The sequence below is a fragment of the Mobula hypostoma genome, chromosome 9, assembly GCF_963921235.1.
Source record: "Mobula hypostoma chromosome 9, sMobHyp1.1, whole genome shotgun sequence".
Taxonomy (NCBI): domain Eukaryota; kingdom Metazoa; phylum Chordata; class Chondrichthyes; order Myliobatiformes; family Myliobatidae; genus Mobula; species Mobula hypostoma.
Genome location: NC_086105.1, coordinates 8,218,359 through 8,243,742, shown reverse-complemented (window position 1 = coordinate 8,243,742; position 25,384 = coordinate 8,218,359). Strand labels below are relative to the sequence as shown.

Sequence of the window (25,384 nt, the reverse complement as noted above, 5' to 3'; positions counted from 1 at the left end):
CACTCTCCATATGTTGATTAAATAATGCAATAGAGTTGATTTTCCTTAAGGCTGTCATAGCTGGGGGTAATAGTAGAGACAACCAAGTCCAGCTCGAGGTCTCCACATGTGGCTTAGCCACTAAGCCTGGGGGAACCACTTCTACTGACTGGAGAGGGGGGAAAAACCTTAAAACCAGTCACTTGGACAGATGGGACTCATCAGATGTGGCTGGCAGCCCAGCTAGGAGAAGGAATTGACGTGGTTTGTGGATTGGGCTCTGTAGTTCACATTATGATTTGTGTTTCTGGTTTCGTTTGCTCGTTTATTGCTATTTTGTGTAATTTTGTTTGGGGCACATTGGCTCTGCAGCCTGAAGATAATGTACAACACAGTGCTGGGTTGGGTTGAACAGAGCTGGACAAATAAGCCTGGACTCTTTCAATGACTTCGATGGCTTGGTGTTTTATATTCTGTTCTTTTCGCTTGTTTTTTTATGTTTGCACAGTTTGTTCTTTTTTTTTGGCATACTTTGGCTCTGATGCTTTTCTTTGAATAGGTTCCATGGCATTATAGACCAGTTAGCCTGACCTCAGTGACTGGGAAGATGTTGGAGTCAATTGTTAAGGATGAGGTGATGGAGTACTTGGTGACACAGGACAAGATAGTCCAAAGTCAGCATGGTTTCCTTCAGGGAAACTCCTGCCTGATGAACCTATTGGAATTCCCTGAGGAGATTACAAGTAGGATAGATAAAGGGGATGCAGTGGATGTTGTATACAGTATTTGGACTTTCAGAAGGCCTTTGACAAGGTGCCACACATGAGGCTGCTTACCAAGTTAAGAGCCCATGGTATTACAGGAAAGTTACTAACATGGTTAGAGCATTGGCTGATTGGAAGAAGGTAGTGAGTGGGAATAAAAGGATCCTTGTCTGGTTGGCTGCCAGTGACTAGTGGTGTTCCGCAAGGGTCTTTTTATGATGTATATAAATGATTTAGATGATGAAATAGATGGCTTTGTGCCAAGATTGCAGATGATACAATACTGGTGGAGCGGCAGGTAGTGTTGAGGAAACAGGTAGGATGCAGAAGGACTTAGTCATAGTCATAGTCATAGTCATACTTTATTGATCCCGGGGGAAATTGGTTTTTGTTACAGTTGCACTATGAATAATAAATAGTAATAAACCATAAATAGTTAAATAGTGAAAAGTAAATTATGCCAGGAAATAAGTCCAGGACCAGCCTATTGGCTCAGGGTGTCTGACCCTCCAAGGGAGGAGTGATAAAGTTTGATGGCCAAAGGCAGGAATGACTTCCTATGACACTCTGTGTTGCATCTCGGAGGAATGAGTCTCTGGCTGAATGTACTCCTGTGTCCACCCAGTACATTATGTAGTGGATGGCAGACATTGTCCAAGATGGCATGCAACTTGGACAGCATCCTCTTTTCAGACACCACCGTCAGAGAGTCCAGTTCCATCCCCACAACATCACTGGCCACTTAGGCATCACTTAGGCAGATTAGGAGAATGGGCAAGAAAGTGGCAAATGAAATACAATGTTGGAAAATGCATGGCCATGCACTTTGATAGAAGAAATAAATATGCAGACTATTTTCTAAATGGGTTAAAATCCAAAAAATCTGAGATGCAAAGGCTTGGGAGTCCTTGTGCAGAACATCCTAAAGGTTAACTTGCAGGTTGAGTCAGTGGTGGGGAAGGTAAATGCAATGTTTCCATTCATTTCAAGAGGTCTAGAATACAAGAGCAGGGAAATGATGTTGAGGCTTTATAAGGCACTGGTGAGGCCTCACATTGCGTATTGTGAACAGTTTTGGGCTCCTCATCTTAGAAGGGATGTGCAGGCATTGGAGAGGATCCAGAGGAGGTTCACAAGGGTGATTCCAGGAATGAAAGGGTTATCATACGAGGATGTTTGATGGCCCTGGGTCTGTATTCACTAGAATTTAGAAGGATGAGGGGGATCTCATTGAAACCTTTCAAATGTTGAAAAGCCTAGACAGAGTAGTTGTGGAAAGGATGTTTCCCATGGTGGGAGAGTCTAGGACAAGAGGGCACAGCCGCAGGATAGAGAAGCGTCCATTCGAAACAGATGCGGAGAAATTTCTTTAGCCAATGCGTGGTGAATTTGTGGACTTTGTTGTTATGTGCAGCTGTGGAGGCCAGGTCATTGGGTGTGCATAAGGCAGAGAGTGATAGGCTCTTCATTGGACACGGCATCAAAGATTATAGGGAGAAGGTCGGGAAATGGGGTTGAGCAGGTGAAAAAAAGGATCAGCCATGATTGAATGGCGGCGCAGACTCGATGGTCCAAATGGCCTAATTCTGTTCCTACCCATGATTGTGTAGCCAAGTTTCCATCAAACTCAGCATATAAGTTTGCTGATGACACAGCAATTGTAGGCCGTATCTCGGGTAATGATGAGTTTGAGTACAGACAGGAAATTAAGAACCTGGTGGCATGGTGCGAAGACAATAACCTATCCCTCAATGTCAGCAAGACGAAGGAATTGGTTGTTGACTTCAGAAGCAGTAGCGGACCGCACAACCCAATTTACATCGGTGGTGCGCAAGTGGAACAAGTCAAAAGCTTTAAGTTCCTCGGGGTCAATATCACAAATGATCTGACTTGGTCCAACCAAGCTGAGTTCACTGCCAAGGAGGCCCACCAGTGCCTTTACTTCCTGAGAAAACTAAAGAAATTTGGCCTGTCCCCTAAAACCCTCACTAATTTTTATAGACGTGCCATAGAAAGCATTCTTCTAGGGTGCATCACAACCTGGTATGGAAGTTGTCCTGTCCAAGACCGAAAGAAGCTGCAGAAGATCGTGAACATGGCGCAGCACATCACACAAACCAATCTTCCGTCCTTGGACTCACTTTACACCGCATGCTGTCGGAGCAGAGCTGCCAGGATAATCAAGGACACGACCCACCCAGCCAACACACTTTTCGTCCCTCTTCCCTCTGGGAGAAGGCTCAGGAGCTTGAAGACTCATACAGCCAGATTTGGGAACAGCTTCTTTCCAACTGTGATAAGACTGCTGAACGGATCCTGACCCGGATCTGGGCCGTACCCTCCAAATATCTGGACCTGCCTCTCGGTTTTTTTGCACTACCTTACTTTCCATTTTTCTATTTTCTATTTATGATTTATAATTTAAATTTTTATATTTACTAATTTTTACTATTTTTAATATTTTTAATATTTAATATTTGTAATCCAGGGAGCGTGAAGTGCAGAATCAAATATCGCTGTGATGATTGTACGTTCTAGTATCAATTGTTTGCGGACAATAAAGTATAAAGTATGTCTTAAGGTTTTATGGTCTTATTTCTTTGTTTCATGGCTGCCTGTGGGAAGACGAATCTTTGGGTTGTATACTGCATAAATACTTTGATAGTAAATGTACTTGAATCTTTGAATCTTTGAAACCGATCTCAAACCTTCACTGCCTTGTGGCTAAACCCACTCATGGGAAAGGCTTCAAGAGTAAACCCTGAGGGAAAAATCAAGAGCTGGAGTCCCTACGGCAGTCCTACATTGAGTTCAGCGCTGACTGGCAACTCCCGCGATGCTGCTGGTGTTGCAGTCTCGGCTGTTCCTTTGGGTTCATCAGCCACATGGGCAACAGCTTGCTCTCCATATCACACTACCCTGACCCGTGTACTGGCTTGTGTATCATATAGTCAGCTAAGACACAATATTCATGATCGACCCTGACCAGTGGAGGGCCTTATCAATGCAACTGAATGGCCAAGGGGCTTATTTCTGAAATGTTTCCTCAAGAATATCAGATTCCCAGAGTACTTCACTGGATAGTAATGATACCACATCCATGAAGAATGGCTACTATGAAGGCAATTTAAAGTTGTGCCTTCGTGGAAATTTTATGTAAGAAGAATTCAGAAAGAGGAAAATTATATTGGAATTTTGAAGTATTTATTTGAGGGAATATATATAAAATCAGATTTCAGAAATAGAGTAAACACAAGAGATTCTGCAGTTGCTGGAAATCCAGAGCAACACACAGAAAATGCCTTGGGAAGACTGGTTTGAGGTATTTGAGTGTGAGAATGCCAAATACCAGGAGCTAGTAGAGGTGGAGGGCACGATGTGAACCTACTGAGGTGGGGTGTAGAGGTTTTGTTGGCTGCTCACTGTACAGAACCTACTTTCTCCTTGGCATTATGGGGACTGCAAAGAAAAGAGACATCAGGACCATCAAAGAGACAGCCGACTGAGCCTCCAGATGGCGATGGATCAGAGGTGTGATCCATGGACCAGTGCTGGTGGGACACATGCCAGGGCCTGATCAACCCTGGCTGGGTCACCTCGGAGAGGGTGTCTGATGTTGAAAGACCTAAAACACCCGATGACCCCAGGTTACATCACTGATGGCGTGTCCCATCGCATCCTAGGATGTATCCCAGCATCTGCATTGGAGTAATTGTTAAGTAACAATTATGTTCTCTTCAAGATTTTTTAAATTGAAGGGTAGTTGGTAAATATCAGGCATTGTTTGATATTCTGAAGAAAACACTGAAAGAGGTTGCAAACCAGCTCTCCATGGGGAATCACTGATTGGTGATTTCAGCCATGCAGGTTCATATCCAGCTGGAGCTGTTAGGTTTTACTCCATCATAACAATGAAGACTGCCAACCTCAGTTCCTTTTTTGTTGCATGTTTCAGGTCTTAATGAATATATTCCTTAAAGTTGTGATGTATGTGTTTGCAGGCAGTAGCTGTGGGTAGTGCGTAACGGTTTAAGAAAGGAAAAGCATCTAATAGATATTTTCAATTACTTCTTTTTACAATTCACAGGCGAGGCTCAAACGTGTCACTTACGTTGGATATGAGTACTCTGGGAAATGTTGAATCATTCAGTAGTGCATCAACACCCCGTGAGAAAATATTTCTGGAATATCTACAGACTGCCAGCCGGGTGTTAACCAGATTGCAGCTTAAAGAAATTGTAGCAAGTGCCCAATCCTTTCAAGCTGAATTCATGGTATGAACTTCTATGCAGTAAGTTGTGGTTTCGTACCCCAGTCTGCACATAACATTTGTAACCAATGTAGATTTCACAAAATGCGACAAGAACCAATTTCAGTCAAAGATACAATTTGGAATAATCAACCAACAGATTGCAGGTTTATAGCAAACAACAGGAATTCTGCAGATGCTGGAAATTCAAGCAACTTTGATGTGTGTTGCACAGGTTTATAGCATGTTGTTCTGAAAGATAATTACTTCATTTGTTATATTTTTTCTCGTTATAAGTTCCTTGTGTTTAATTCCTATTATGCCTAAACCTTATATTTAATATCAATGTATTTGGAGATGGAATGTAGTTATATAACTCAAAACCCCAGGCAAAGTTAAAAGTCTTACTTGTTCATGAATTTTAATCTATAATATGTAGACAATTTTACATCGGACCTTCAAGTATCGGCAAACTTCCTTAGTTATGGAGCAGAAAAGTTGAATGAAGGATTGCCTGGCTTGTAAGCACACGTGTGCTACCACACATACAACGTGATGAAATGTCTGTGCTGTCGCTTAATAGTTACTGTGTTGCACATACCATGGAAGACTTGCTGCCTATCTTTCTATCATGTTTTTGCATAAATTCAATCAAACTCCTTGTGCGTAAGGGAAAATCTGCTCACAGGTTGACTTTTAATTCTATAATTAATTCCATGTTGCAGCTAGTGACAGAAACTGCACATAGTTGAATTCACAAGAGATATGTGTCCCAGTAGGTTAATGCTTCAACAAGTTCTGCAGGAAAGCTTCGCCTGTTTGTTCACCTCGGCACCTACCTGCACCGAGGAAGGCTGAAAAGGAGGAAAGCACTTAGGACGTGGATTCAGTATTTCACTGCAAATAACACACACAATCATTCAAAAATACAATGACTGAACTTTTTATTTAGAGTCATAGAAAAATACTGCACAGAAACAGGCCCTTCAGCCCATCTAGACTGTGCCAAACCATTTATATTTGGCTACTCCCATTGACCTGTGCCAGGGCCATAGCCTTCCATACCGCTATCATTCATGCACCTATCCAAACGTGGAAATCAATCTCGCACACACCACTTGTGCTGGCAGCTCATTCCACACTCACACAACTCTTGAGTGAAATTTCCCCTCATGTTCCCTTTAAACTTTTCTCCTTTCACCCTGAATCCATAATCTCTGCTTGTAGTCCCACCCAACCTCAGTGGAAAAAGCCTGCTTGCACTTACCCTATCTAAACCCCTCATAATTTTGTATACCTCTATCAAAATTCATCTCAATTTTCTACGTTCTAAAGAATACAGTCCAAATCTAGTCAATTTTTCTTTATAACTTATGTCATCCAGACCAGGCAACATCCTTGGAAATTTTCTCTATACTCTTTCAACCTTACCTACATCTTTCCTGTAGGTAGGTGACCAAAATTGCACACAATACTCAAAAACAACACACACAAACTGCTGGAGGAACTCAACAGAACAGCCATCATCTATGGAAAAGAGTACAGTTGACGTTTCGGGCTTTAGACCCTTCATCAGGATCTCAGCCCGAAACGTCGACTGTACATTTTTCCACAGATGCTGCCTGGCCTGCTGAGTTCCACCAACATTTTGTGTGTGTTGTTTGGATTTCTAACATCTGCAGATTTTATCTTATTTGTGATTGGACACAGTACTCCTAATTAGACCTCACCAATGTCTTACACAACTTCAGCATAACATCCTATCTCCTGACAACAACTGTGCTTTTCTTTGCTATGTGGTTTGTCGTATGCTAAGCATATTAAAATTTATGATGCTTTTGTCTTCTTTTAATTTCCTTCAAATAACAGGAAATACCCATGAATTTTGTGAATCCCAAAGAACTGAGTATCCCATATCATGGAACTAAGAATAGATATAAAACTATTTTGCCAAGTAAGTTCACCTCTTATACAGCTCTTTATTTGCCATTCTATAGCTTATTTATTGATTTTACTGATATTCAAGCCACATTAATCAGGCCTGGGTTGATTAGTAGAATGCATAATACTGATGTCTGCACTCCTAAATTATCTCTTGTTGTAAGTTAGAGACAGGAAAAAACTTCAAGGAGCATGGATATTGATTGCCACTTTCTATACTAACTCCCTTTACTCATTAGGTGAGAGAAGTAGGGCACTGTGATTTGAAGGAGCTTTAAATAGATAGTCAAGATTTATACAATCAGGACAAGAGAAATTCTTTGCACAAATATGCATGTAAAATTTCCATTTGCCATTATCCTTTGAGCTATTGGGATAGAGAGAACAATCATACAATTAATTCAGTTCTAAATGTCAGATAAATGTAATTTTAGATTCCATAAACTTGTATGGAGATAAAAATATGCAATGCGATGCAATGTGTTATTTACATATTTTTAACCATGTTCCATTACATTATTTTGCATGCTGAGATATAAGATGTATTGTTCAATTCTCAGTTATTAACTGTTGAAGACATCTGTAGTCTTTCTGTCCTGATATCATGCAGTTCAGCACATTCCACCTATTAAGATAAAAGATTAGTCCCAGATATTCTTTAGGTAAGCCTTTGGGGCATTGGGACCAAAGTGATATTATTGTCCTACTAAAGTCTGAGGATTGTTTTTGAACTAGATTTGTTAAACAGAGAAGCATTTGGATTACAAACTCCTTCATCAATCCTAATGAAGGGTCTCGGCCCAGAACATTGACGATACTCTTTTCCGTAGATGCTGCCTGGCCTGCTGAGTTCCTCCAGCATTTTGTGTGTTGCTTGGATTTCCAGAATCTGCAGACTTTCTCCTGTTTGCAGGTGGCTGGCCCCGATTTATTCATGTAGAGAAAGTTCAGATAGCTGTGGTGTGTTTTGAGCGTGTCAGCATCTTCCAGACTTCTGTACCTGAACATGACAGTATAGGACAGAGTAGGTGCAGGCCGATCTCACCTTTGGCTCCACTCTGGATTTGCTATTGGTTCCAGAAGGAAGGTACTGAACTGAGGGGCCAGATAATGGGTGCCACGGCAGTGTAGCAGTTCGCACGACACTATTACAGCTCGGGGTATTCTGGAGCTCAGAGTCCACTTCCGACACAGTTCTATGGGAAGTCTCTGTATGTCCACCCCGTGAAATGCTCAGGTTTCCCCTGGGCACTCGGGTTTCCTCCCACAATCCAAAGGCGTACCAGGCAGATTAATTGGTCATTGAAAATTGTTCCATGATTAGGTTAGGGTTAATCGGGGTTCTAGGGTAACTGGATATGGCTCAAAGAGCCAGGAGGGCCTGCTCCACGCAGTATCTCAATAATAAATAAAAAAACTTTGCACTTGGTTCCTCAGTCGTATGCCAGCTACAGTTGGTGCATTAAGTACAGACATATTCTTTTCAACGGGATCACATATACTAAAAAGGCAAGTGAATACATTTTTTAAGGTATTGGAACTAATTTACTTAAGGCATTTTAAGCTGATTTTTTTTTTAATATTTCACTAAAATTTAAAAATTATAATTATTTCAATGTTTGTCATCTGTTTCTACGTGTCAGAAGGTTACCTATTGGTGGTCCCTGGGAAACTCTTTAGTTTGTACTTTGTTGACAAGACGACGATGTGTAAATACCACCAGACTAGACCTGCCCAGGCATCATCCCTGATGAAGATGGTAGAGTTTGTCATCAAAACATCGGTTAAAATCAATACCTGTAGCTGGCTGGAAGCTTGAGAAGAGATTATTAGACAAGATGATATTCAGAAACTATTTCCCAAGTCATGTCTGACTACAAAACAGCCAGAGGAGGTGTATGCCACTCTTCATTACTTACAAGCAAATAAGTTGTTTTGTTTTTCAACTGAAAATTAAGTTGACTGAACCAACTGTTGCTAAGTTCAAAGTAAATGTATTATCAAAGTACACATAGACAACCCTGAGTATACTCAATAAATCCAATAGCTATTACTGAATCAATGAAAGACGTACCCAACGAGGCAGACAACCAGTGCGCAAAAGACAACAAATAATAATAATAATAAATAAATAAGCAATAAAAATAGAGAATATGAGATGAGGAGTCCTTAAAAGTGAATCCTTATGTTACTGGAACAGTTCCCAGCCCAGGAAATCAGATTTCCTGCTGTTAGTTCCTCTGAGAAAGCACCTTTTACTGTTTGTTCACTTTCGGTTGGACCTTCTGTCAAATGTACACCATTTACCTTCTGCTGATATTCACGTCAGCCATAATCACACTATCAATGTGCAGCAACCCCCACTGAACTGTTCTTATCTCTAACCCTGGCGTTATGCCAAAGCATAGAGAAAGATGTCAGGGTTTAATCTGTGTTCCCGCAACCAATTGACTCACTTTCAAGGACTCTTCATCTCATGTTCTCTTTATTTATTGCTATTTATTTATATTTGCAGTTGCACAGCTTGTATTCTTCTGCATTCTGGTTGAGCACCCTAGTTGGGCAGTCTTTCATCTGTTCTATTATAGTTATTATTCTAAATAGTTACTGAGTATGCCCACAAGAAAATGGATCTCAGGGTTGCATATGGTGACATTATATGTACTTTGATAATAAATTTACTTTGAACTTCTGTGTACACACTGAGAACTTAAGTGCAGATGTCAGAGGATTCCACAGCAGTCTTTCATGAAGCAAGTATAGGCTCACAACTTCCAAAGAGATGTACTGTATATCCATTTTGTTTCTGTTGTTTGATATCTTACAGCTTATAAAGTCTAATGTTATATTAAATGGAGTTGGTGCTTTTTAGCATGGAATACCATAATGCCAGGGTCTGGACAGTGGGCTAAGTGTGACAGCAGAAAGTGAAGAGGATGTGTGGAATAACGGATACATGGGCATCACAGCAGCATAGTGGTTAGCACAACGCTTTACAGTACAGGTGACACAGGTTCAAATCCCACCACTGCCTGTAAGGAGTTTGTACATTCTACCCCGTGACTGCATCGGTTTTCTCCGGGTGCTCCGGTTTCTTCCCACAATTCAAAGACCAGCCTGTAAAGCAGCCCAAACACTCTTCCAGACGGACAGGAAGCGACTGGCAAGACAGATCATGGGAGCACCAGGTCCTAGCCAGTGTGAGCTGAAGAAGGAAGAGGTGTATACTCGCTTCCAGGACAAACTGCGGGTTGCGGATAACAAGGTTGACCTTAGTAAGATGGCGGACCACTATGATCTATTTGACTCCGAGAAGTTGATGGAGAAAATTGAGAAGGACGAGGTCAAGGAGGCTTTAAGGGAGACAAGTGAAGATACGGCGGCAGGTCCAGATGGCATAAAGAAGGAGGACCCGAAGTGTATCGTGGCGGACATGAGCAACTCCAGCCACGGCTTTCTCTAGGTTAATTGGTCATTGTAAATTGTGCCATGGACCGGGTCAAAACAACAGAGACTTATGGAGAAGAGGAGTTCGGTGGGTAATAAAATGGATGAGTTCATGATGCTAGCCAGGCGTCAGAGAACATTTCGGGAGTGCAGTGTTATGTGTTTCACTGGAACGGGGCTGCATGAGGACATAACTGATCAAAACTTTTCCATGGACGGCTTCCAGACCATTCGGGCTGACCGGAAGTGCACTGAGAGCGGTAAGCGTAAAGGAGTTGGGTGCTTACTGTTCTGGCTAACAACGGATGGTGCATTCCGGGTCATATTACGGTCGAGGAACGTGTTTGTAGACTGGATATTGAACTTTTTACTGTTGGACTTCGGCCATATTCCACCGAGATACAGCACTGGGCGGCACGGGAGGTCGTTCCTGCCTGTGGCCATCGAACTTTGCAGCTTCTCCCGTGGAGGGTCAGACACCCTGAGCCAATAGGCTGGTCCTGGACTTATTTTCCATCTGGCATAGTTTGCATTTTGTTGTTTGATTGTTTGTGGTTTTTGTATTGCTATATTTATGCTCTATTCTTGGTTTGTGCGGCTGTAACGAAACCCAATTTCCCTCGGGATCAATAAAGTATATCTATCTATCTATCTATATATCTACCTATCTATGATTAGGCTAGGATTAAATCTGGGGATGGCTGGGTGGTGCAACTCAGAAGGCCGGAAGGGCCTTTTCCACGCTGTATCCTAATAAATAAGTAACCATGTATGGGTGTGCTTGGCAAACACGGAAAGGGAAAAGGATTTGGGTGTGATATTAGACCATTCACAAAGAGTACCCAGATGTTTAACAAGGGAATTGAAGCTTGCATCATTGCTTATATTTTAAAGAAAGGCAATTCTAAGACAATTTAGGCTTTTTTTGCACAGATAATTAGAAAAACAAAGACTTTGCATTAAAGATAGTACTAGCATATTTCATTTCTCATCTGCTCAATCTAACAGAAAGTCCACTATTAAGCTCAGTTTTCATGTATTTAAGTGGCCTGGATTTTGCATTTAGTGATTCTGGTCATTGGATTTTACTGTCATGTTTGAAAGAGCAACAGAATCACAACCACATACCCCGGTAGCTGTATAATTGATGTTATATTTAGTTGTGTCCAGCAGTATGTGGAATAGCAAATGATGCCACAGTAAATGTAAAGACTGGTGCTCTTTCAATAGGAGAAGGGTGTTGATATAACTGCTTCATCGAGCACCTCCACACCATCGGCCACAGACGGGACTTCCCAGTGGTCAAACATTTTAATTCCCATTCCCATTCCTGTTCCGACATGTTGATCCATGGCCTCCTCCTGTGCCAAGATGAGGCCACCCTCAGGGTGGAGGAGCAACACCTTATATCCCGTCTGGGTTTCCTCTGACCTGATGGCATGAATATCGATTTCTCCTTCTGGTGAACAAATTCACCCCCCCCCGGCCTCTTTTCCCACCCACCTGGTTTCACCTATCACCTTCCAGCTAGCCTCCTCCCCCCCCCCCATTTATTTTGGCATCTTCCCCCTTTCTTCTCATTCCTGAAGAAGGTCGGCCTGAAACATTGACTGTTTACATTTTTCCATAGATGCTGCCTGACCTGCTGAGTTCCTCCAGCGTTTTGTGTGTGTTGCTCCCCATGTATCTGCTGTCCTACCTAGTGGCGTGGAGCAGTTTTCACTCACAGGCAAGAAAAGAAGGGTTATTCCATGTGGAAGAAGAAAATAGTGAGTCAAACATTTCCCAGAACAGTGACTCCGGTGACTGTATCCCCTCATCTGTCTCCAACTAAGTCATACTACAGTTGTGGCACGGTGCCTAACGCTGATGTCATCATGAACAGATTAGCAGAATTCAGCACAAGCTCTTGAAGCAGGAAGCAACTATATCAGTGTAATTTTAGCAATAGTAACTTGGATTAGTTTAAGAGAAAGTGCATCTAAATTGGAGCTTTGCAAGGAGGCTTTGAGGGGGAGGAGGGGAGTGATGGGAAGATTAAGGGTAGGCGAGATGGGGAGGAGAAGGAGAGGCTGAAAGAAGGGAAATTGAGGGAGATGGAAGGGAGTGGGAAGATGAGGGAAGTGGGGTGTGGGTGAATGCTGAGGGAGCAGAACAGGTTGAGGACAGATGATAGAACAGAGGGGTAGGGAGGTGGAGGGGGTTAGGGTTAGGGATTTTGAGCACCGCAGCCAAAAACAGGCCACTTAGCCCATTTAGTCTGTGCCAAACTTACTCTGCCTAGTGCCATGGACCCACATCTAGACCATAACAATCCATGCCCTTTCCACCCATGTACCTATCCAATCTTCCCTTAAGTGTTGAAGTCAAACTTCCACTGGCAGCTCATTCTATACTTGCACCACCCTCTGAGAGAAGAAGCATCCCCTCAGGTTCCCCTTAAATATTTGGCCCTTCACCGAGAGTTCTTGTTCCACCCAACCTCAGTGGGAAACGGCTGCTTGCATTAACCTTCTCTGTACCCCTCACAATTTAGTATACCTCTTTCAAATCTCCCCTCATTCTTCTACACTACAGGGAATGAAGTCCGAAGCTATTCAATCATTCCCTATATCTCAGGTCCTCTAGTCTTGGCAACCTCGTCTTTCACTCATTGTTATTTTGAATCAGAAGGAAGAGGTATTTCATAGGGGATAGGGGAGGTGAAACAGGACTGGTAAGCAGAATAGGGAGATGTAGTGATTGAGGTGAAATATGGACTATATTTTGGGGATGGGGATCAAACAGGATTGGAAGGCAGAGTAAGAATACTGAAAGGTGAAGATGGATGTTGGGGATACAGATTGGAAGCAGTCTATTCAGCCCGTCTTGCCCACGCCAACCGGGACGCACCTTCAGTATTGATCCCATCTCCCAGTGCTATCGGAAACGAACACAATCTCATTGGTAAAACAGGATCTGCCTTTGACAAAGCCATGTTGGATGTCTCAGATTAGTTTTTACTGTATCAGGTAATCATTAATCCTCTCCCTCAGAATTTTTCCAGCATCTCCCCTGGTGTTAGGTCACTGAGAAGCAGGTGGAGATGAATGAGTAGTTGGGTTTGTTGAGAAGACAGTAGTGAGTGGCTGGGGAGCAGAAAGTACTGAGAGTGTGAGTAGGGGGCAAATGGAGAGAGTTTTGTGAGCAGTAGTCAGTGTGTGTCTGAGGGAAGGCGAACTGATGGGAGTTGGAGTTACCAAAAGTGAGGAATGATGAGGTGATGGTGCTAGGGGAAGCAATGAGAGACAGGGGAAAGGAGAAGGAGGGAGGGGGGATGTAGGAATGGTGAGATGTTAAGGGGAGCATTGTTTGTCTTCAACTTTGTGTTAATATTGTATCAGAGGCCTTGAATGCCGAAAACTCTGATGTTCACTTGTGACAAACAGGAGAAAATCTGCCGATGCTGGAAATCCAAGCAACACACACAAAATGCTGGAGGAACTCAGCAGGCCAGGCAGCATCTATGGAATAGAGTACAGTCAACATTTCAGGCCGAGACCCTTCAGCAGGACCCTTCGCTTGTGTGCATTTTACAATAGTCATTTTAATCTTTTCCCATTATTCAGGATCACTGGCTAGACCAATATTTGCTGCTCATCCCTAACTACCCTACTGATGCCAGAGGTGACCTCCATTCCTGAATGGCCATAAAACTGCCAGGGTTTAACCCCTGTGATTTGAAGGACTGGTGGTATCTATCATCAGAATGGTTTGTGATTTAGAGGGAAACATGGAGGTGATGTTGTTCCCAAGTGTTTGAGACCCTGTGAACCTTAGTGACAGACACTGCTGTTTTAGGAAATGTTGCTGGAATAGTCTAGGTGAGTAATTGTAAATGGTGCTTTCTGCTGCTACCGTGTACCGTGGAGGGAATGAACGGCTTCCATGGGTTTCTTTCTTTCGTGGCTGTCTGCGGGGAAAGATGAATTTCAGGGTTGTATACAGCATAACAACTTTGATAATAAATATACTTTGAACCTTTGAATGCTTGGGGTGGATAATGTAGTGCCTGCCAAGAAAGCTGTTTTTTATCCTCTATGGTATTCAGCTTGTGGAGAGTTGTTGGAGATGCATTCATCCAGATAAGTGGAGATAATTCCATTCTGCCTTGTGAATAGTGGAAAGACGATGAGGAGAGGTGGTGTGCGGAGGTGCCTCTACCCAGCCGCCAACTTTGTCCTTGTATTTATGTGGCTAGGTCTGTTGAATTTTTGCTCAATGATAAACCTAAGGCTAATATGGTTGGCAATTTGGCATTTGCATGTTAGGGGTGCATGTTTTAACTCAGTCTGGTTGGAAGTAGCCATTGCTTGGCCTTCGCAGTAAATGGCATGAATGTTATCGGTGAGTTATCAGCACAAGACTGTTTGCTGTGCAACAAGTAGCTGAAGACTGGCTTCTCGTATGATGAGGATCTTAGAAAAAAGCTTGACTGAAGCTTCAGCTTTGACTATAGTGCTCACACACTGCATCCCATCATTGTTGAAGATGGGGATATACTTAGAGCCGTCCACACCCATTCACTGTTTAATTATTGACCGTGTCGAAACAACTGAACCTGATACTTGGATGATGATTTAAGCGCTGTGCTGAATGGGAAAGGTCGGGTGCAGGACGAATTGAGGGGGCAGGGTCCCGGTCCCAGAACATTCGAAGCAGCTAACTTCAATATTTGGACATCGATTTAGGAGCGAGCCAGATTGAAAAGATCAGGGTGTTGGGACTGGAGGCAAGGGTCAGGCTAATTCAGCTCGTGGTTCTGCTCTGCACTGAACTAAGAGTCTGTGGGCAGACTGTCTTTGTGGACTTCAGTTCAGAATGCTATTTACTTGCGTTTATTGTTTGCATGCTTTGTTTTTTTTCCCTCTGTACATTTGATAGTCGTTTTTTATGGTTTTTCTGGGGTTTCTTTGTTTTGTGACTCTCAAGGCAGAATAATGTATACATACTTTGATCATAAATCTACTTTGAATTTTGAATGTTGTATTCACTGTTTCTAAGACTGCAGAGATTTGATTTGATCTGTTGATGGTAAAGTTATTTAATTTGCCTATTGCCAGCTGCTGTGCTGTTCGGCACATACATAGTCTTGTGTTGAACCTACACCATGCTGGTGTGTCACTTTTAAGTCTGACGACACTTCCAACAGGCCCTCTGTGCTGCTCGTGGTACAAGGTCATGATGGTAGAGTGAGGATTGCTTGAGGCCATGAGGTTACAGGCTGCAGAAAGGGATATCTTTTCTGCTGATGATGATGGTTCTTGGATGATCAGATTTGTTTGGAGTCTCTCTCATTGAGCACAATGATAGTACCACACAACACACACAATGGAGGGTCCCCTCAGAAGGACATCCACCCTACTATTACGGATGTCTGCAAACTTTACAAAACCCTTCAGCGAGATTTAGCTACAGCACTGTTATAGTTTATAAAGCATTTGGAACCCCTTTATTCCCTGAGTAGTGGGCTTGTTCAAAGTTCAAGGTAAATTTTATTATCAAAGTATAAATATGTCACCATATACAACCCTGAGGTTCATTTTCCTGTGGGCATAGTCAGCAAATCTATAGAATAGTAACTATAACGGGATCAATGAAAAATCAATCAGAAGACAACAAACTCTGCAAATGCAAATATAAACAAATAACAATAAATAACGAAAACTTGAGGTAACAAGATACAAAGTACCTAAAGTGAGATCATGGTTTGTGGGAACATCTCAATAAATGGACAAGTGAGTGTAGTTACCCCCTTTTGTTCACGAGCCTGATGGTTGTGAGGTTGTCCATGGTATTGTTTCAGAGCAGACACTAGAGAATTGAAGACCGGATAATTTCCCTAATGAATGAGCCATCTGCAATGCCAGTGCGTGCAGTCTGAGTTTTAAGTTTAACATTGCCTGACCACTGGTTGGTAAGGTTGAGCACCATTTTGATTCTGACACCACAGCAGTAATTAAAAGCAATGAAAACCTACATTTAGAAGTCAATTTCTCAGAGGCTTAGTTGGGCAGCAGTGACAGAGGTGAGAGAGGGATCATTGTCACTGGCCTCAGCCTTGCACTACCAATGAGGTAGAATAGAGCACTGCCCTTCCTGTCTGTGATGCACAGCAGTCCATAAGACCATAAGATATAGGAGCAGGATTAGGCCATTTGGCCTGTCGAGTCTGCTCTGCCATTTCATCGTGCCCGATCAATTCCCATCTCTGCCCCAGTCTCCTGCCTTCCCCCCATATCCATTCATGCCCTGACTAATCAAGAATCTATCAACCTCTGCCTTAATTATACCCATTGAATTAGCCTCCACAGTCACTAGTGGCAACGAATTCCACGGATTCACCACTCTCTGGCTAAAGAAATTGCTCCTCATTGCCATTGTAAAAGGACCCCCCTCTATTCTGAGACTGTGTCCTCTGATCCTAGACTCTTCCACCATAGGAAACACCCTCTCCACATCCAGTCTATCGAATATTTAATAGGTCTTTCAACATTCAATAGGTTTCAATGAGGTCACCCCTCATTCTTCTGAATTCCAGTGATTACAGGACCAGACCATCAAACGCTCCTCATAAGACAGGCCGTTCAATCCTGGAATTATTTTCATGAACCTCCTTTGAACCCTCTCCAGTGTCAGCACATCCCTTCTAAGATAAGGGGCCCAAAACTGCTCACAATACTCCAAGTGAGCCTCACCAATGCTTTAAAAAGCCTGGACATTACATCAACATTCCAGCAGAGGTGGTGCAATTTGGCGCACTTAGTGACAAAAAGGATAGAAAAAATGTTAACGCTTGCTACTTCAACCCTGCCTCAACAGCGTTGTTGCTTTGCTGTCATTAATTACACAGTAATAGAGACCAATGAGTTGCCAGCACACATGAAGATCTGTACCAGCTTGAGTTTGAAGAGGAAGGGGTTAACTGGGCTGTGGCAGTGGGGAATAACTAATTAAACCGTCAGCCCTCATCGGTTATTGATTCATGATGGCCTTTATGATCTGTCCTTCCTTTTCAAAAGGAAGTGTCCACAACATGAAATGAGGGGGTCAAGCAGACGTTAGAATTCTGGATAAATGTATTTAAGCAAAAATGACCTCAATCAATTTGAAAGTGCTCTTCGCCCACTCAAATTCAGCCTTGAAGTATCTCTTCCTGTCTGCCTTGTGGTTATCCTGCTGTTTTTTTATTGTTTAAACTATCCCGATAAAATTTCTGAGAATATTTTATGTTATGGAATCTGCTAACAAATCTCAAATCACTCAGTACCAATTATTGCCTTTCCATAATTCTGTTATTGTGTACAAAACAGAGCACTTGATCAAATTGGGGATTTTTAAAGTGTGCCGATATGTGGAGTGTTGCGATGTGATACACGATACACTCAGTTGCCACATTATTAGGTATATCTTTCAGCTTGGTGTGATCTTCTGCTGCTGTCGCCCATCCTCTTCAAGGTGTGACGTGTTGTGTGTTAAGAGATGCTCTTCTGTACACCACCATTGTAATGCATGATTAGTTGAGATATTTTTGCCTTCCTGTCAGCTTGAAATCTAACTTCCTTCATAAACAAGGCATTTTTGCCCAGAGCACTGCAATTCACTGGATAATTTCATTTGTTTTTTGCATCATTCTCTGTTAACTCTGGAGTATGTTATGCATGAAAATTCCAGGAGATCAGCAGTTTCTGAGATACTCAAACCACCCCATCTGGCACCAACAATCATCGTACGGTCAAAGGTATTTAGATCACGTTTCCTCCCCATTCTGATGTTTGGTCTGAACAACAACTGAACCTCTTGACCATGTCTGCATACATTTATGCATTGAGTTAATGCCACATGATTGGCTGATTAGATATTCGCATTAACAAGCAGGTGTAGAGGTGTACCTAACAAAGTGGCCACTGAGTGTAACCTAGAATGGCTGAATATGCATGGGGGGTGGAACTAGTGCCATGAATTTGGTGATAATAATCAGCATAGCTCTCCTAACTGGTCAGTTACGTAGGGCGTTGGCCTTCGGGAAAACTGATCTGGAAAAGCCTGCATTCAGTATCAGGTTGTGCTGAATTATTAAACCTCGAGCAATGGGACAACCAGTTTGGTATAATGACCTCATATATTTTTGGCCAAGGAGGAGACAAAATATTAGTCTTAGCTTTTATTGCCGGTACATCTTTGAGGATTGTGTAGACATTAGATAAATACGTTTCTTCTGAGTATCTTAAGATCCTAAGATATAGGAGCAGAATTAGGCTATTTGACCTATCCAGTTTGCTCCGGCATTTCATCACAGCTGATCCAGTTTTCCTCACAGCCCCAGTCTCCGGCCTTATTGTATGAGATAGAAATAAATTACACACCCGCTATTAATAAATTTATGATGATTAGATTCATGTAACTCCCAGAGAAAATTCACCTTCTCCTTTTTCCCAAACCTTGTACCAGAGCTTGGCATCAAACTGCACAGTCAAATAGCCATTGAAAGCATGTACATAGGTGAAAATGACACTTGGCCAACATGCTGTTCACCGCTTATTATCCTAACACAATTTTGTCAGCAGATGAAGGTTAGATGTGGGAATTCAAAAATAATCAAGGAGGGAAGATCTATTCACATTTGCTTGTTCCAAAGAGGTGCTGTGATGAACACAGAACTACTAGAAGAATAAACAGTTAGAAGACTGGAAGCTGGGAGAAGCACTAGTTCAGTTTGAATGCTGGGTTCCTTGATGGGTTACGTAAATCTGGTTTGCATTTCCTTGAACTTGGAAGACTGAGTGATCCACTCTTCAAAAAATAGGCTAGATACAGAGAATGTGAAACTTATTGAAGGGATTAGCGGGAGACAGAGTCGACCTGAATTTTGAAATGCAGTGCCTGCATGATTGAGTTCTTTGAAGAGGTGACCAAGAGCACTGATGAGGCAAGGCAATAGTCGTTGTCTATGTGAAGTTTAGCAAGGCCTTTGACAAGGTTCCCCGTGGTAGACTGGTCCAGAAGGTTAGATCACATGGGATCTAGCGTAAACATAAACATAGGAACAGAATTAGGCCCTTCAGCCAATTGAGCCTAATCCGCCATTCCATCGTGGCTGATTTATTATCCCTCTCAACCCCAAACTCGTGCCTTCTCACTGTAACCTTTGACAACAACTGCATACAAAATTAGCTTGGTTATAAGAGTCAGAGTGTGGTAATGGGAGGTTGTTCTTCAGATTGGAGGACAGTGAATGCTGGAGATTCCCAGTTGTTTGTCATCTATATTAACAATTTGAGTGGTTAGTAAATCTGCACATGACATTAAATTGGAAGGGTGACCTTACAAAGGTTTAAAAATGGAGAGCGAAGACATTTATAAGACACTAGTCAGGCCACACTTGGAATATTGTCAACAGTTTTGAGCCCCATATTTCAAAAGGGATGTGTTGTCATTGGAGAGAGTCCAGAGGAGATTTCATGAGGATATTTCTGGGAATGAAGGAATAATTCTGGGAAGTTAGGAGAATGTGTGGGGGGGATGGGTGGAAATCTCATTGAAACTTACTGAATGTTGAAAGGACCAGATAGGATGGATGTGGAGTGGATGTTTCTTATGGTGGGGGTATCCAGAACTAGAGGGGGCAGCCTCAGAATTGAGGGGCAACCTTTTAGAATAGAGGTAAGAAGGAACTTTTTCAGCCAGAGAGTGGTGAATCTGTGGAATGCTTTGCCACAGAATGCGGTGGAGGCCAAGTCCGTGGGTATATTTAAGATGGAAGTTGATAGTTTCCTGATTGGTCAGGGCATCAAAGGATATGGTGAGAAGGCAGGTGTATGGGGTTGAGTGGGATCTGTGATCAGACATGATAGAATGGTGGAGCAGACTTGATGGGCTGAATGGCCTGATTCTGCTCCTATGTCTTATGGTCTTACGGTCTTTATCTAAGATTAAAAGAGGATCTAGGAAACTGGAGAAGTGAGCCAAGGAAATTAACTCAGACAAGTGTGAACCATTACATTTTGGGAAGTTTTGGAGCAAAGGAGGATGAGGGTTGACTTGTGTATAAGATCATAAGAGGCGTAGACGGTGTTAACAGCCAGCGCCTTTTTCCTGGAGCAGCATTGGCTAATACCACAGCACACCCTTTTAAGGGGAGTGGAGGAAAGTTTAAGGAAGATGTCGGACATAGGGTTTTAACACAGAGAGTGGGAAGTGCCTAGAACGCATTGCCAGGGAGGGCGCTGGAGACTGATACATGAGAGACATTTAAGAGACTCTTATCTCTGCACATGGATAGAAGTAAAATGGAGACCTATGAGTTACGTAGGAGGGAGAGATTGTATTGATCATGGAGTAAGTTTATATAGGTCAGCATAACATTGTGGGCCGAAGTTCATAAAATAGGGCGGGGCCTGGAGAGTTTGTTGAATGGAAAGTCCTTTGGCTACAAGTACATTGTTCGTTGAATGCAGGTTGATAGACCATAAAACCATGAAATATAGAAGCAGAATCAGGCCATCAAATCTGCTCCACCATTTCATCATGGCTAATCCATTTCCCTCTCAACCCCAATTTCCTGCCTGCTCCCCATATCCCTTCATACCCTGACTAATCTATCAATGTCTGCCTTAAAGATACCCAGTGACTTCGCCTCCACAGCCTCCTGTGGCAACAAATTCCACACATTCACCACTCTCTGACTAAAGAAATTCCATCTCATCTCCATTCTAAATTGATGTCCCTCTATTCTGTGCCCTCTGGTCCTAGACACGCCCACCATCGGTTACATCCTCTTAACATCCACTCTTTTGAGACCTTTCAACTTTCAATAGATTTCAATGAGATTTCCCCTCATTCTTCTGAATTCCAGTGAGAACAGGCCCAGAACCATCAAACGCTCCTCATACAATACTAAGCCTTTCAATCCTGGAATCATTTTCGTGAACCTCCTTGGAAGCCTCTTCGATGTCAGCACATCCTTTCTTAGATAAGGGGCCCAAAACTGCTCACAATCTTCTAAGTGAGGCCTCACCAGTGCCTTCTAAAACATTACATTACATGCTTGCTTTTATATTCTGATCCTGTCAAAATGAATATGAATATTGCATTTGCCTTCCTCACCACTGACTCAAATTGCAAATTGATCTTCAGGGAATTCTGCAAGAGGACTCCCAAGTCTCTTTGCACCTCTGATTTGTTGAAATTTTCTCTCCATTTAGAAAATAGTCTATGCTTTTATTTCTTCTACCAAAGTGCATGACCATACACTTCATGGTGCTGAAGAAGGCTTTTGGTATATGCTTGCTTTCACTGGTCAGGGCATTGAGTACAAGAGTAGGGACATCACATTACAGCTGTACAAGATGTTGGTGTGGCCACACTTGTAGTATTGTGTGCAGTTCTGCTTCTCCATCCATAGGAAGAGTGCCATTAAACTGGATAGGATGCAGAAAAGATTCACAAGGATGTGACTGGGACTAAATGGTTGGAGTTATAAGGCGAGACTGGATAGGCTGGGGCTTTTCTCCAAGGAGTGCTGAAGGCTGAAGGTTGACCTTATAGAGCTTTATAAGATCATAAATGGTGGACAGTCACAGTCGTTTTCTCCACTAGGCGGATCTAAAACTGGAGGGCAGAGGCTTACAGTGAGAATGGGGGTATTTAAAGAGGACCTGAGGGTCAATATTTTCACAAATAGTGTGGTGGGTATCTAAAATCACATCAGGTACTATTATCACCATCATAATCTTCATCATTATGTACTGTGTTGTATGATAAGGCTAATCATGAGCTTTCCATGACCATGATTGTCTTGGCAAATTTTTTTACAGAAGTCGTTTGCCACTGCCGCCTTCTGGGCAATGTCTTTACAAGATGGGTGACCCCAGCCAGTATCAATACTCTTCAGAGATTGTCTGCCTGGTGTTAGTAGCTGCTCATACGACCATCCACCAGCTGCTCCCATGGCTTCACGTGATCCTGGTGGTGGGGGGGGGGGGCTAAGCAGTATAGCGTGCCCTCCTGCTTCAAATTATCCACCATTGTCCCTGTACCAAAAAAGACCAAGATAATATGTCTGAACGACTGGCGTCCTGTCACACTCACCTCAATAATAATCAAATGCTTTGAGAGGCTGGTCAAGGACTACATCTGCAGCTTGCTACCACCCACACCGGACCCCCTACAATTCACCTACCGACACAACCAATTGACAGATGACGCAATAGCCACTGCTCTACGTACCGTCTTCTTACACATCTGGAGAAGAGGGATGCTGAAGTGAGAATGCTGTTCTTGGACTACAGTTCAGCATTCAACACCATAGTTCCATCCAGGCTGGACAAGAGGCTCAGAGATCTCAGCCTTGACCCTGCCTTATGCAGCTGGGTCCTGGACTTCTTGTCAGATCGCCAGCAGGTGTAAGAGTGGGCTCCCTCACCTCCAACCCTCTGACTCTCAGTACAGGAGCCCCTCAGGGCTGCGTACTGAGTCCCCTTCTTTACTCCCTGGATACCCATGACTGTATCGCCATCCACAGCTCCAATTTGCTAATTAAATTTGCCGGCGACATTACATTGATTGTCCTTATCTCAAACAATAACGAGGTGGCCTGCAGGGAAGAAGTCATCTCTCTGACACAGTGGTGTCAAGCAAACAACCTCTCCCTCAATGTCACAAAAACAAAGGAGCTGGTTGTGGATGACAGGAGGAATAGAGACAGGCCAACCCCTATTGACCTGAATGGATCTGGGGTTGAGAGGGTAAACAGCTTCAAGTTCCTCGGCATCCACATCACCGAGGACCTCACGTGGTCTGTACACACTAGCTGTGTGGTGAAAAAGGCACAACAGCTCCTCTTTCACCTCAGACGGTTGAGGAAGATTGGTATGAGCCCCCAAATCCTGAGGACTTTCTACAGGGGCACAGGGACTTTCTACAGAGCATCCTGACTGCCTGCATCATTGCCTGCTATGGGAACTGTACCTCCCTTAATCGCAGGACTCTGCAGAGAGTGGTGCAGACAGCCCAGTGCATCTGTAGTTGTGAACTTCCCATGATTCAGGATGTTTGCAAGGACAGGTGTATAAAAAGGGCCTGTGGGATCACTGGGGACCCAAGCTATCCCAACCACAATCTGTTCCAGCTGCTACCATCCGGGTAGCGGTACTGCAACATAAAAGCCAGGACCAACAGGCTCTGGGACAGCTTCTTCTACCAGGCCATCAAACTGATGAACTCACGTTGAGAAAGTGTGGTCCCCTTGTAGAGAAAAATGGGAGGAGAGAGCAGGGTATGGTTTGCGATGGGTTCCTATCAGAACTGTTGGAAGTGGATGATGCTTCTATGGCAGAGGTAGTACCACATAGTATCAAAGGTACATAGTTGGGCTCAGCCTAGTTGAAAGTAGCCATATCCTGGCACTTTCCTGGCATCAGTGTATCTTGCCGCTCATCGACCCGTGCCTGAATGTTGCCTTGGTCTAATTGCACGCGGGCATGGCTGATTCATTGGCACATTGCAGTCATCAACAAACACCTTCTGTTCTGACATTATGATGGGAGGAAAGCCGTTGATGCAGTATCTGCTGATAATTGGACCAAGAACACTGCCAAGAGGGTTGTTCTGAGGATGTGAAGGTCAATAGTTAACCTTTGGCAAACACAACTGTTTGCCATGTTGATATGTCTTCACACTAAGCTGCTTCCTTTTGATGCCCAGAGATTGATAGAGTCAAGGCGTGAAGGGATAAGGGGAGAAGGCAAGAGATTGGGGCTAAGAAGAAAAAATGGATCAGCCATGATGAAAAAGTGGAGCAGACTTGATAGGCCAAGTGGCCAAATTATGTTCCTACACCTTATGGTCTTATGGACTTCAGTTTTACTGAAATCTCTTGATACCTTGACATCAATCTGGAACTGAGAAGAATCAACCTCTCCACAGCGTCAACCAGTGACCAATGTGTAGAACTTTGTCCCTGAAAGTACTGAAGCATTGTACTGTTTATCACGATGGGGATATCCAACAAAAAATACGACAGAGTGGTCTTTGCCATTCCCACTAGAGGAATGTGCAGTAGGCAGAAAATGGGTGATGGCAGATCCAATATCCTTCTCCACAGTTTTCACTGAGAGGGTATAATAGGCCGTTGATGCAATTCTGCAATGTAAGTGGATGTGATATTAATTTTGATAACATATAGCAGGGCTCCCCAACCTTCTTTGCACCGCAGACCGGTTTAATATTGACAATATTCTTGCGGACCGGCCGACCGGGGGTGGGGGGGGGGGGCGTTGTTCAAGTAGGGTTAAACTCACCTCAACATGTCTTTTACAGTTAGGGTTGCCAACTTTCTCACTCCCAAATAAGAGACACAAGTAGCAGTCAAATCCCGGGACACTTTACCCCAGGAAAGATGACCGTGACCGTGAAGCATTGCGCGGGCACCCGTGTGCGCATGCGTGACGTGCGCATGTGATGTACGCATGCGCGTATGTGCCGATTTTTTTCCCCCACAAATCGGTTTTGCCTTCATCTTCCCGACTATACTGTACATACATTATTTCTACTTTATATAGGCTGTGTATTTATCATATCATTCCTGCTTTTACTATACGTTAGTGTTATTTATTTTCAGTTTTATGTGTTATTTGGTATGATTTGTTAGGTTATGATCACAGTGAATGGCGGTGCTGGCTCGAAGGGCTGAATGGCCTACTCCTGCAGCTATTGTCTATTGTCTATTGTTATTTTTTTGGGTCTGGGAATGCTCAAAAATTTTTCCCACATAAATTAATGGTAATTGCTTCTTCGCTTCACGCCATTTCGGCACAAAAGGTTTCATAGGAACGCTCTACCTTAGCGGGGGAAATACAGGACAAACCAATTTAGCCCATTATATGGGATGTCCCAGCAAATTAGGGGCAGTGGGCAACCCTATGTTCAAGTTCAACAGTGCGCGACAGGGAATGAGGAAAGGTGC

At 43.1% G+C, this 25,384-nt stretch overlaps 1 protein-coding gene across 1 annotated transcript in view; it reads left to right on the top strand.

Moving 5' to 3' along the window:
• Positions 1 to 25,384, top strand: part of ptprr (protein tyrosine phosphatase receptor type R) — a 289,950-nt gene that overhangs the window by 185,572 nt on the left and 78,994 nt on the right. Inside the window, exons 6-7 of the mRNA XM_063057714.1 lie at positions 4,831 to 5,017; positions 6,862 to 6,946. Coding sequence (XP_062913784.1) covers positions 4,831 to 5,017; positions 6,862 to 6,946 — 272 coding nt within the window. The remainder of the gene's footprint in view (positions 1 to 4,830; positions 5,018 to 6,861; positions 6,947 to 25,384) is intronic.